The 14,574-nt window shown below is 36.6% G+C and overlaps 1 protein-coding gene across 11 annotated transcripts in view; it reads left to right on the top strand.

Moving 5' to 3' along the window:
* Nucleotides 1-5,362: 5,362 nt before the first annotated feature.
* Nucleotides 5,363-14,574, top strand: part of LOC138703582 (histone-lysine N-methyltransferase 2C-like) — a 235,804-nt gene continuing 226,592 nt past the window's right edge. For 10 of the 11 annotated variants that reach the window (XM_069831573.1, XM_069831575.1, XM_069831576.1 and 7 more), the window contains exons 1-2: nt 5,371-5,681; nt 5,871-6,092. In XM_069831573.1, coding sequence (XP_069687674.1) covers nt 5,894-6,092 — 199 coding nt within the window. In that variant the 5' untranslated portion in view covers nt 5,371-5,681; nt 5,871-5,893. Of the gene's footprint in view, nt 5,682-5,870; nt 6,093-14,574 lie in introns of all 11 variants that reach the window. The other variant, XM_069831570.1, reaches the window with a different exon arrangement.

Raw genomic sequence — 14,574 nt, 5'->3', positions numbered from 1 at the left:
ATCATGTCGTAACTCCTATGATAATAAATCAAACGCAATGTAATTCAGCAAATAATTGAGCGGCAAATAACGTCTTCGTGTGCTTTCTGCGAACGCCAACTAAAGAGCTAAAATGGCGGGCGATTGTATTAAGTATTTATCGAGCCTTAAGAAATGAATCAGCGAATCACAAGACGTACACGTTTAAATGTAGCCGACCTGCAACGCGATTGGCTGCCGGAAATTAGAGCGACGGGACTTATAGCAAGTGTCATTTTCAGGAGGATTCTGTTACGAAAGGTGACATTGTGAACAGACTGCAGTAACTGTAAACGTAGAACGTCAGAAATTCTACATAATTCTAAATGCCATTGAACCTTATCCTGCTCAAGCAGCAGCCTGATTGAATTGAATTTGAAATACCGGTAAGTATTCTAATAAAAACAGAGTCTTAATAAAATGTTGTATTCTATATTGATTCATATCGCCTACATCCTATTACCCTTATAATTTGTATAGGCCATTCGGTATCTAGTGAAAACTACCTGCGCGTAAGGGGAAAAAGAAGTGGACTGGGAAGCTTCCCTCCCTCACCACGTTTCGACTAGCAGCTGACTGGCTCGCTTACCTCCTCCAATAAGGTTCTTGCTATAAGCTACGGCGCACACAAGTATTTGGCTTCACGAGATAACGAATTACCTATATAAGAATAATAAATAAAATTAAATGTATCTCCATTCGCCGACCACCGGCGTAGCTCAGGTTGTAGCTCGTTTGCTTGCTGACTCGGACCTGCCCTCGGGCGTGGGTTCGATTCCCACTTGAGCTGATTACATGGTTCGGTTTTTTCCGTTAATCTATGGCGTTGTCATTTACTCTATGGCGAATCCTCTGCCTCATCTTGCTATCACCAATTTCATCTAAGCTAAATAACCTAGTAGTTGATACGCGTCGTTAAATAACCAAGTTAAAAAATCTCCTTTCTGCCAAATTTATTTTTAACCAGAACTAAGTATCGTACAAGTACACCACAGATGCCTGGATAGAGCTGCAAACTTATTTCTTATTCCAATTATTTTATCCAGACCTTTTGAATAATGTGTATAGTACCTTCATAAATGTTATACAAGATAAAAAAAAAAAACATTGCAAACCATTTTCACTTGAAAATACACAAATTGAGCAAACTAACGCAAGTAGAAATTATAGTAATAATAGAAGAAACATAGCAGTGATACTGTTATATCAGAATGTAGAAAGAACGAGTAGAAACATGGTGAACTACTTAGGTAAAGCATGCACTAAGCAAAAGAGCAGTTGGTATGATCCTGAATATAGAGCAAACAAAAAACAATATAAGATATCCTATTGGAAATGGGAGTAACAATATAGAAGATAAAGAATGCTTCTTACATTTGAAAAAAAAAATATATATATATATATATATATATATATATATATATATAAAGTATTAATAACGAAAAGGTCAATCTTTAAACATAATGAATTAATTAATTTGAACGAACTCATAAAAAATAACAATATGCCAGTGGCCTGAAGGGAGATAAAACGTAACTAAATGGGAAGAAAAGAACAGCGAGATAGAGGAGGTGGGTTGGATTAGTCATTTTAATAAATTAATGTTGAAGCTCGGTGACGAAGAGATTCCCTTTAATAACGATAGAAGTTTTAACTGAAATTGCAATGAAATACTAGACGAAGACTTTAGGATATAGGAAATACAGAAATTACTTAGGAAAATTAAAAACAAATCAGTAGCTAAACAGGATGTCAATGCAGTATTGAACATGAACGATATATGTTCAAACGTTTTATTAAAAATTATTATTATGCCTATTAACACATTAAAAAGTACGAACAAAATCCCGGAAGAGTGGACTACGGCCATATTATTGCCAAACTAAAAATGTAAAGGTAAAAATGACCCAAATAATTATAGAGTATTTAATTAATATATTGTGTGGGGAAGTTTTATTCAGGATTATTAGAGATAAATTAACTCTTTCTGATCTGAATTTTTACATATCTTTTATGATTTTCCACAATTATGAATCCACAAGATCGTAGAGGCACCATGGAGAAACAAAAAGCAAAGCAATCCTCTTCCTAATAACAGCTGGCCAAGGAACTGGCGAGTGCTGCATTCTATCGGTAATGAACGAAACTACTTCTGAAGATACCAAATCTTCAGGTAAATAATTTGAGTCAGAGATAACAGAAATGTTAGTGATTCCAAGTGGACTGATTCGAGCGGAAAGGGTTAAGGAAATGACGCGAAGAGTATAGAATAATTTCAGAATTTTAAAGGAGATTTAGAAAAAAGAGAAGAATGAGTGACAATATTTTTTTTAATTATTAAAACCATTTTTGAAACACTTAAATTCGAAAAGAAAGTGCATGTAGTGGTGCTTCATTGATTTTGAGAAAACGTTTTATTCAGTAAATATTCATACAATAGTATAAGATTGAAAAAGTTGGGATTAGTAGGCTTACTAGATTTCTAGAGAACATGAAAGCAAAATTCATAAAAGTACTGGATTTAGGAAAAAACTAACTTATAGGAAACATTCCCAATTTAATTAGGAGGATAAGACAAGGTTGCAATCTGAATCCTTATCTACGCAATATCTACATCAATGACATATTAGATAATATTACCAACGTCAATATCCATTGCTCAGTTATAGTTAATAAATCTATACTGGGCTTACTATCATTTTCGGTTATTGCTCTACAAAATGCAAGATGAAATCTCTAAATTTTGTAAAACGGGGAAACAAAAAATAAATATCATAAAATCAAAAGTTCTAATCTGCAAAAATTGTAATGTTGAAAGCAAAGAGGAAAAATTATTTATGAATAAGATACCGATTGATTGCATTTCTAAATTTACTTATGTAGGTGTAGTATTATATATAAGTGCAATTGGAGAACACAAATGGCCAAATATTAGAATTAGAAACCTATTCATTATTTGTAGAGCATTAGTAGAATCTAAGATAGAAATATGGAGTAGGTCTAATAACTTATCTAGTCATTATATTGACATAATTAGAGCTAAGAAACCTTGGAATCCTTGGAAATGCATCTAACTTACCTTCTAGACATGAAATGGGGATAGGCAGCATTAGAGACACTACTGTCACGCAATGTTCGAACATAAGAGGGAATATCAAGATACGAAAGGAAATCGGGACAATGAACATAAACGCAATAAGTAAAACCATAAGGTTAAGAAGTAATAAAATATCAAGACAAGAGCTTTGTCAAAATTTAAGTGAATTAAGATCATTAAAGAAGAATTATAGAGATATGAAAACTATATGGGAGCAGGAAGAATACCTAAGAACCAATCTACCAGAGAGGAGAGAGTTTGCATGGCGTGTTGGAGATTGTGTATATGGGAATTAAAGAACAGGAGAAGAAACGTGGAAAGGGATATCTGCCCGCGAAAGAAATATGCGAAATATATAGTTTTAATTTGCCCAGAGACTGAAAATTTAAGAAAGTTATGGACTTACAGACATTTTTAATTATAATGTTAACGTAGCGCATGTACCTAACGCGCTTAATAATTGTAAAAATTGTAACTTAAAAAAAATATAGATAATTTCTATTTGTAATAAATAATAAATGGAAGAAATAGAAGCCGGTAGTTTCGAGGAATTAGTATTTAAAGTAATTGAATTTCTATCAGAAAATAGTATAAATAAATAAATGTGGTTAATCTAACGACGCTCGCAACTGCAGAGGTTATATCAGCGTCGCCGTATGTGCTGGAATTTTGTCCCGCAGGAGTTCTTTTACATGCCAGTAAATCTACTGACATGAGCCTGTCGCATTTAAGCACACTTAAATGCCATCGACCTGGCCCGGGATCGAACCCTCAACCTTGGGCATAGAAGGCCAGCGCCATACCAACTCTCCAACCAGCTCGACCAGAAAATAGTAGAAGACCACCAGTAAATGTAATGTAATTTGTAATATATTATTATTATTACCTGTAATTTATTAGAAATTAATGATATTGTGTGTATGTAGTAGGTACATCTAATCAGCAGTACATCTCACTTGACAATAAGGAAGAACAATACATTATATACATCTGAAGTCTGATTAGTGTAGTATGTAGGGCTAACTAATCAGCGAAGTATGCAATGGAGGGGAAAGGAACTTGCCATTCTACTCCATTATCTCATAGCTTAGTTGCTTCATGAGTGATGCCTTATTGGTGTTACTTATGAGGTTTAAATCCGTCTTCGAACAGTTGACTAAACAACAAACAGTGAGACTGTAAATATTCTGTAAAATTAAGACAGATACGAGGAACTGGATTCTACTTGAGTTGCCATTAACACTGAGTGTGATTTAAATAAATAAATAAATAAATACATGCATACATACATACATACATCATATTTTGTGTTATTTTAGAGTGGCACAGCAAATATTTTATTTTAGAGTGACACAGCAGTAGTATTTGAGAGCTGAGTCTTAAGATTTACATATAACAATTACAAGACAGTAATAAAAAAAATATTACATTTTTAGTCATTGGTTCTCTAGGGTTAAAATTGTTGTCTAATTTGCCTGCCAATCAACATGCGTGTGTATAGTTCTCAACACAATAATTGAATCTAAGAATTACAAGTCTACCAACCACTTTTGAAGAGATTAGAATGATCTTATATAATTTGATAAGTTTAGTACGTTTGTATTTGTTTTTCTTCCATTGAACAGTTTATTCGTGGTTTGTTAAACATTATTTGTATTGAGGAATTGTTGTGAGTTTATTTTATTTTTAGTATTTAGTTACAGAATTCATAGATGGAAATATGTAATTATTGATTTGCTTTTGATGTAGGAGACACGAGATTTCTGTTAATCCTTTACGCCATATATAACAATCGGGTTGGCTACAGTTTGTGTGTATCGTTGCGCACTTTGAACATGTTTTCTGCGTATTATGAGTTACATAAATCAAAATTCTTTATGAAATTACTATAATAGTAACAACTTATTTCAAAAACAAGTTTTATTTTATTAAAAAACTGTTAAATTCGCTTCAGGATTGCATGTTTTGAGGATCTACTTTGTTCACATTTGTGAAAAGGCCAAAGGCACTTAACTTCTTTGATTATAAAGAGTTCCTAACATGAAAATAACAGAATAACTCGAATTGTTACTGTGCTGCTATCTGTGAGACCATGTTGAGAACTTTTTTCATTAGCGGTTTCCATGATTTCTAGTATCAGGTTGTGAGTCAAATTTCATTAAATTGACGTAGGCGCAGCTCTGCCATCTGTCAGAATATTTGTAGAAGGTTTTGGCAGTTGATCTTGGGCGTGGGTTTTCTACATGCAAATTTTGTAGTCAATGAATATACTTTGAGCTGTACATTTTATATGTTGTTAAAATATACCGGTATATTTTCAATTTACTTTATTTTGTGATGCCACCGAACAGTTAAATGAAATTGTTATTAGGTGAGTTTCACTGCTTTTCGAAGTACTGCATGAGTTTTGTTCGTATCATTGAACGGGAAGCTTACAAATGACGCGGCACAACGGTGCATGGAAGCTTCATGGGTATCGAGTGATTTGGTGCCCAAAAGAGCAGAATGCGAGTTGTTTACATTTTCATCAGCGAACAATTGTAGTCCAAGTCTCTACATGTGAATGGTTTGTGTAGTAACTTTTATTTCTGTTAAAAGTCTTTGTTTGCTTCATTATAATATGCTAGTTAATAATTACGGCTGTAATTCCTTGCCACTAATAGTTTAAATGTGCATTGATTTAGACAGACATTGATATATATCTAATGTTATATGATGAAACACAACGAATTAAATTTTAAGCAATACTTTGTAGTTTGTAGGTAAACATATAGTAAAATGGAAGACGGGCAGGATATTGGTACATGCCTGAAAGAAGGCTCTCCAGGTGAATTGGAGATAGATGAAGAAATGGAGCTAGAAGAGGGTTCAGGAGGAGAGGAAGAAGAGGAAGAAGTTGGTGACCCTGGGTCATCTCCAAGTCCAGAGCAACAAATGGCCTTGGGTCATGGACCTTCAGATCAAGCAGGAACTTCAGGTATCATCACATTTTTACTTAAAGCAGGGTATTGGCTATACTATTCTGAAAGGGGACATACTTAATTTGAAAATTGCATGTTTTTCCTAACAGTTAAATCACCTTCATTTGAATATCAACCATATAGATCGTAAAGGCTATAGGGAGAGAGAAGTTCGAAATCTTGGAGTCACTATTAATAAACTTCAATTTACGGTTTCCTTCCTTCACCTCTAACCCCCCCCCCCCCCCCATCACACCTACCTTGTGCACACAAAATAAATTGTTGCCACTGAAGTGCCATTTAGTCCCTTTTCGTTAACGTGTTGATGCACATTCGATAATAACAGATAAAGCTGCTCTTTTAACCCTTAAATTCGCAAAGTATTCTATAGGATACGACAGGTTAATAGGCTATATGCTATAATTTTAATAGAACAATACAAAAAAAATTGGTAGGAAAATTAAAATTTCACAATAATATAATATTGTACAACATATAAAATATGGACATTGTGATATTTGTTTTCTTTACAGTCCGACACAGTTCAATAAACCAGTGTGAGAAATGAAGTTTTGCCAATTTAAGGGTTTTTGCCAATTGGGTTTTGATCTGGGTATTGAATTTGTTGGCAGTGAGGAAATCGTACAGTAATGTTGAGAAATTAATAGGTATGTCTTTCTGTGTTTCAATGCTGTAGCGTCGTGGTCTAAGGCATAAAGTCTGGAGTAGCCACAGGCGTAGCTCAGTCGGCAAAGGCGCTGGCCTGCCGATCTGGAGTTGCGCTCAGGCGCGGGTTCGATTCTCGCTTGGGTTGATTACGTGATTGTTTTTTTCGAGGTTGTCCCCAACTGTAAGGCGAATATCAAGTAATCTGTGGCGAATCATCTTATCTCGCCAAATACAATCTTGTTATCACCAAGCCATCGACGCTAAATAATCTAGTAGTTGATACAGCGTTGTTAAATAACCAACTAAAAAAAATTGTCTGTACTCACGTTACAGAATGAGCACTGGTTCGAGTCTTCACATGAGAATAAATTTTTCTCGTTAAATTTCGTCCAGTATATGGTAGGTACTGATGTCCACACAGCATCGTGATGAATTTAGGGAGCTATGATAGCGAAATCTGGTTCCTTCCATGAACAAGCTACAAGCTACAATGACGGGAGGAGGTCGTTGTTTACATGCCATTTTTAAGCTTGCAAGCAGGCTGCACACCTTTAATGATCACTGTTACACCCAGAAAATTTGCGACGTAGCGTAATTGTCGATTGAACAGCAATTTCATAGCATTTGCTGGAAATGTTAAGTGCCAGCACCTAGGGATAACTAGCACGTCGTAAGAAAATTGGAATTTACATGAAGGAGTTCCTGGAGCCTCAAAACAGAAACTTCTCTCCCAATTTTGGCTTTCATTTCTCTTGAAGTTTGGAAAGTGTACTTTCACACTTCGTTCTTTAAATTTCCCTACAAATATAAATCATACAGCATGAGGTAACGAGAGAAATTTAAAATTAAATGTATCTTTTTAATTTAATTTCATTAAGGACTTTAGTTCAAAGGCTCACATTCTTTTATCTGGCGGGAAAAGTGAGGGGTAAAGACATGCATAAAGAAATATACAAATCAAAATGAATATGCCATATATTAAATTACTACTTGTAACTTAAAAAATATACCTGTTTCAAATAAAAATATGTTAAATTGAAAATTTGTCCTCTGAAGAAGTGGAAAAATTCAAATATCTTGGAGCAACAGTAGCAAATATAAGTGACATTCGGGAGGAAATTAAACGGAGAATAAATATGGGGAATGCCTTTTATTATTCAGTTGAGAAGCTTTTGTCATCGAGTCTGCTCTCAAAAAATCTAAAAGTTAGAATTTATAAAACAGTTATATTACTGGTTGTTCTGTATTGTTGTGAAACTTGAACTCTCACTTCGAGAGAGGAACAGAGGTTAGGGGTATTTGAGAATAAGGTTCTTAGGAAAATATTTGGGACTAAGAAGGATGAAGTTACACAGCGCAGAACTGCACACATTGTATTTTTTATCTGACATAATTAGGAACATTAAATCCAGATGTTTGAGATGGGTAGGGCATGTAGCACATATGGGTGAAGATTATTTTTTTACGACGCTGTATCAATATCTTAGGTTATTTAGCATCTGAATGAGATGGTGATAATGCCGGTGAAATGAGTCCGGGGGTCCAGCACCGAAAGTTACCCAGCATTAGCTCATATTGGGCTGAGGGAAAACCCTGGTAAAAAACCTCAACCAGGTAATTTGCCCCGATCAGGAATTGAACCCAGGCCATCTGGTTTAGCTGTCTGGGTGAATCCGGAAATGCATATAGAGTGTTAGTTGGTAGGCCAGAGGGAAAAATACCTCTTTGGGTAGGCCGAAAAGTAGATGGGAGGATACTATTAAAATGGATTTGAAGGAGACGGGATATGTTGGTACAGACTGGATTAATCTTGCTTAGGATAGGGACCGATGATGGGCTTATGTGAGGACGGCAATGAACCTCTGGGTTCTCTAAATGCCATAAGTAAGTAAGATACCTATCATACCAAAGTTCCCTTAAAACAGTTGAATAAACACTGTTGACTCACAAACAATGAACTTTCATGTTTTGTTCCCCTCCCAACCCTACACTCTGTTGTCATCACTTTGATTGGCACCATCAATGTTTTCAAATACATTTGAGTCTGATAAGACTTCAACTTGTTCATTTTCACTATTCCCCAACTTGTCATCCTCGGAGCCATCAATAGCACAGGAAATTATAGTTTTTCTAAGTTTTCCTGAATAACTTCCTGTCATCAGCCCCATGCTTCTTTGATTATTCACTCACACATTGTCGGGAAAGACGGCTTCTAACGGTACTTATAGTAGAGTTCGAAAGAGGGACCAAAAATAGAGGTAGTACAAGTAGTACAACTTGTACGATTCAGGTACAGGTCTATTGTTAGGCGATTATTGACCCTAAACCTTCACACTCGAAAATTTATGGAATACGAAACAAATGCCATAGAAAACTTCCCACTAAACTGGTGGAAAGAAATTACAGTGTCCTTTGAGGGGAGAGGGAAATATGTGATATTTAATAGAATTTCAATATTTTTATTAAAAAATCTTGGAGGATAACGAATTAATCTATGTAAAGATTATTATTTTTTGGTCCTACAGAATACGTCTGTTATGGTAACAATATTAGAGGAGAAAAGTTCGCTCCGGCGCTGGGGATCGAACCCGGGTCCTTCATTCTACATATGAGTGCTCTCACAATTGAGCTACACTGAAGCTCAATCCATAGCACCGGATCGAACCCCTCTCCTTCAGTGTTTTTCCCTTTGTGGCTTGACTCCAAGCTGAGCATATATGTTAACATTTTTTTTTATATCAAGTCAACTGCCATTATACAAGGAGCACACTTAGTTGAGTGACTTGCTGACCAGGATTCCACAGTAATATGCACAGTAATCTGTACAGTAATATGCACTGTTGCTCGAAGAATCTAATGTAAAGATTACTATTTTTTGGTCCTACAGAATACATCTGTTATGGTAACAATTAATATTAGAGGAGATATGGCTGTTCACTTAAAAAAAAAAAAATGTTAACATACATGCCCAACTTGGAGTTAGGCCACAAAGGGAAAAACACTGGACGAGAGGGGTTCGATCCAGTGCTGTGGATTGAGCTTTGGCATAGCTCAATGGTGAGAGCGCTTTGTACATAGAACCAAGGACCCGGGTTCGATCTCCAGTATCAGAGTGAATTTTTCTGCTCTAATATTAATTATTACCATAACAGATGTATTCTGTAGGACCAAAAAATACGTAGATTCTTCGAGCAAGAGTGTATATTGCTGTACAGATTACTGTGGAATCCTACCCACCAAGTCACTCAACTGATTGTACTCCTTGTATAATGGCAGTTGACTAATAAAAAAAAAAAATGTTAACATATATGCCCAACTTGGAGTCAGACCACAAAGGAGAAAAACACCGGAGGAGAGGGGTTCGATCCAGTGCTATGGATTGAGCTTCAGTATAGCTCAATGGTGAGAGCACTCGTATGTAGAATGAAGGACCCGGGTTCGATCCCCAGTGCCGGAACGAATTTTTCTCCTCTAATATTGTTACCATAACAGATGTATTGTGTAGGACCAAAAAATAATAATCTTTACATAGATTAATTCGTTATCCTCCAAGATTTTTTAATAAAAATATTGAAATTCTATTAAATATCACATATTTCCCTCTCCCCTCAAAGGACACTGTAATTTCTTTCCAACAGTTTAGTGGGAAGTTTTCTACAGCATTTGTTTCGTATTCCATAAATTTTCGAGTGTGAAGGTTTAGGGTCAATAATCGCCTAACAATAGACCTGTACCTGAATCGTACAAGTTGTACTACTTGTACTACCTCTATTTTTGGTCTCGCTTTCGAATTCTACTACAAGTACCGTTAGAAGCCGTCTTTCCCGACAATGTGTGAGTGAATAATCAAAGAAGCATGGGGCTGATGACAGGAAGTTATTCAGAAAAACTTAGAAAAACTATAATTTCCTGTGCTATTGATGGCTCCGAGGATGACAAGTTGGGGAATAGTGAAAATGAACAAGTTGAAGTATCAGACTCAAATGTATTTGAAAACAATGATGGTGCCAATCAAAGTGATGACAACAGAGTGTAGGGTTGGGAGGGGAACAAAACATGAAAGTTCATTGTTTGTGAGTCAACAGTGTTTATTCAACTGTTTTAAGGGAACTTTGGTATGTTAGGTATCTTACTTACTCGTTTGTCAGACACAATCATGTTAACACGCTCCACATTGCCAGGACTTCGTGCAGTGCAGGGTGTGCTGCTGCGAGGAGTATCCTGAATATTGGCGTGCCCTCTTTCAATAAAAAATCTGCTTGCCTACCAACTAACCGTACTGCGATCGACAGCTGCATCTCCATACATCCTTTTCAACCTCTTCTGAATGTTTCCCACTATCTCATTCTTACAGCACAGGAACTCGATAACATGCTCCTTCTGACGAATGTCAAGTACAGCAGCCATCTTGAAGGAATCTATCATGGCGCCACTCACAGGAACGACTTAAATTAAAATTGAATACAAGTGGGAAGGATGTATCTATGACCTCCATAAATTCCAAAGATGTAGAATAAAAAAATAAATTTAAAAAAATATTGTACATTACTTTTGGAGTGCCCCTCATATAATGACAATGCAAAAACTCTCATCTTCATCAGAGTCACTCTGGCATCCATCACACATGAAAACATCATCTTGTTTGTTATATGTGCTTTGGCACTTAGCATGATACCAAATCAAACAGAAGCTACACTGAACCCATTGCGCCCCCTTTTCTTTTTTTGTTTTCACATCTTATCTTCAGATTTCTAAAATTCGTATTGTAATACAATTTTTAAAATAGTGTAAAATATAATGCTTAATGCTCAACAAAATGTCGCCTCAAACAGCTAATATTTCTATCAGTAAAGCTAAGCCTATATGATGACTATAGGTGTATCTAAAATTAAAAAAAATATTTTCCAAAATTTCATTAACATATACGAAATAAATGTACCAAATATCATTTACTTATCTTTATTAATAAGCCTATAATGTAATTATAAACATCCACAAAATTTGCACGCATGAGAAATCGACGCTAACTTGCTCTCTCCAAAACATGAAAGCTCACTGAAGCAGCTACAATAGTCACACAAAGCGTTTCTGGAAACCGGACAACATATGCAATCCCTTGATGGAAATTTGAATCTTGTAAGACCATTGGTTAGTTCACGAAAGAGCCAGGAAAAAATATCACGAAATAACCATTGCCACGAGATTACTAAATTTTATCCTATATATGTTTTTCGAAAAACTTTGCAAGGAAATACACTAGTACCGGTATTAGCAGTAGTAGTCTCAGGTGTGGAGGCTCTTGGATGGCTTCCATTCGCCTTCTTGTCTCTCGTATAATTTTGTTATTGATCCCAGGTAGGATGACATCAGAATATAGATGATCCATGTTCATTAGTGAATTTTCCTCATTGCATAAAAAACACATTTCGATAATGCATATATGAAAAATCTTTATAGATGTGCTGCCAACAGTTACAACCAGTTACGAGCCGGAACATTGCTACTGAGCCATATCTAGATGATTCTGGTAACACAGGAAATAAACCATAAACGATATCACTTGTAGCATGATAAAGGCTTTCAACCACAGATGGTATACAGTGTCGAAATTCAAATATGGTGAGGAATGGCCAGTGAATTTTGCGTGGAATTGTCTATGAGGGACAGAAGGGACGGGATTATTTCACGTGTCATAAATCTACTACATCTTCAATAAACAAGGAATTATCATTTAAAACAGAAACAGTTTTTTTAATGGAACATAAACATTTATAAGATGAAATTATAAGATCATAACGACGACATTTGTTTCAAACACACAAAAATGATGTTGGTATTACGGATGTACACAAGATCAGTAAAAAGCTCATGTTTAATATTCATGGGTACCCTTGTATCCCTTTTTTCTACAAATGATTCAGTGTGAAGGTCATATTTATATTGGTTTAGCGGCCCCTTTGGTGCTATTTGACAGGAGTAGCCTACGTGCCTGCACCGGGTTTCCCCTTCTCCGTTCCTCATCATCATCATCCTCACCCATTCCCTGCACTACACTTACACTAACACTGAACATCATTCACCCTAGTACATGACATAACCCTTCGCAGATACATATCATGCATAACGTGACCCGCCGAAGTGGTGTGCAATTTGAAAATGGGTCACAGTCCTGCCATCTATCCGCAGTATGTAGAACCCGAATCACACAAAGTGAAGTGGGTAGACATTAGACAGACCCACACACACTCACACACACACACACACACACACACACATACACAAAAAAAACACACACCACACATGCACACACACACACACACACACACACACACACACGTGTTTGAAATAGTTAATTTAGATCAGCCATTTTCAACTGAATGATCTGCTGGTGTGCTGCGAGAAAATTAATACAGTAAAGATTGTTGTAGCAAAAATTGGAAAAATAAAAGTGAAAAGAGTAATAAAAAAATAGAGTCAACATTCAGTAAACACAGTGATAGGCAAAGAAGAGAATGACTGGCGTGCAGTCAGGGTTGTCAGGTCAGCAAAGTTAGAATATCGTACCAACCTTGAATTTAATTTGAATTTAAGTGAGGGACACTGCGACCTGATCAGATTTATTGCTTTGATTCTCAAGCTAGATGCATTCCCAATGCACGCTGATGGCTGCACAGGTTTATTACATACACATATTTCAAGCAGGGAAACTTCACTCATCCCTAGGCCAGCCCCCTCCATACATCACCAGCTAGTGTTTGGTGAATGTTATGGAATTATGATAGAATGGAGAAATATTGATGGAATAATGTAGATGCCGAATATGGAGAAATGGGAGAACCCCGAGAAAAAACCTGTGACCTTATCCACCACAAGTATCACTACTGACCAACCTTAAAAAATATCGTATTTTACATGTTTTTACGAAAAAATCCCACCTAGTTAGGATTTGGTTTAGATTATAATTGCAGTTCTATTCGGTAATTGCTTAGCTTATTTTATTGTAGTAGGTGCATTTTGTTTTAGTGCTGTGGTATACGAGGCCTGTCTAAAAAGTATCCGACCTTAAATTTTCCCGCGCAAAGTAGTGATTCTAAGGCGGCGCCACTGTGCATGGTGGAAGGAGGAACTGTAATGCGCATGCTTGAATTTTTTCACCGCATTCGCTTGTGCCAGTCACTGGCTGGTGGTCGTCAAGTAAGGTGCTGTTCTAAGTGTTTGTCGGATTTAGTTTTCTCGCAAGATGACTGAACGAATTGAGCAAAGATACTGCATCAAATTTTGTCAAAAGCTTAGTGATTCTCAAAGTCAAACAATTAGTAAGATTCAGCAGGTGTTTGGGGAAGATGCGATGGGTGTAACACAAATTAAGGAGTGGTTCAACCGATTCAAAGATGACCGCACATCAGCGGAGAGTGAGCAGCGTTGTGGCAGGCCTCAAACTGCTCGGAGTATAGCTGTTGTTGAGAGGGTGCGAAATTTGGTGATGACAGATCGTCGTTTGACCGTGCGGGAGATTGCCGAAGAGGTTGGAGTGAGTAAAGATTCTGCACATGCAATTTTGCGTGATGATTTGAACATGAACCGAGTGGCTGCGAAATTCGTGCCCAAGTTGTTGTCCCCGGAACAAAAAGACCTCCGCCGTGACGTTGCACAGGACCTTCTGGACACCGCCAACACTGATCCTGGGTTTCTGAACACCGTGATAACTGGAGATGAGTCATGGGTGTACGGCCAAGAAACAAAAAGACAGTCGTCGCAATGGAAGCATCCCGAGTCTCCAAGGCCGAAGAAAGCGCGGCAGGTGCGAAGCAAAATCAAGGTGATGCTGAC

The sequence above is a fragment of the Periplaneta americana genome, chromosome 7 (assembly GCF_040183065.1).
Source record: "Periplaneta americana isolate PAMFEO1 chromosome 7, P.americana_PAMFEO1_priV1, whole genome shotgun sequence".
NCBI classification, from domain to species: Eukaryota; Metazoa; Arthropoda; class Insecta; order Blattodea; family Blattidae; genus Periplaneta; species Periplaneta americana.
This window is presented reverse-complemented; position numbering and strand designations above follow the sequence as displayed.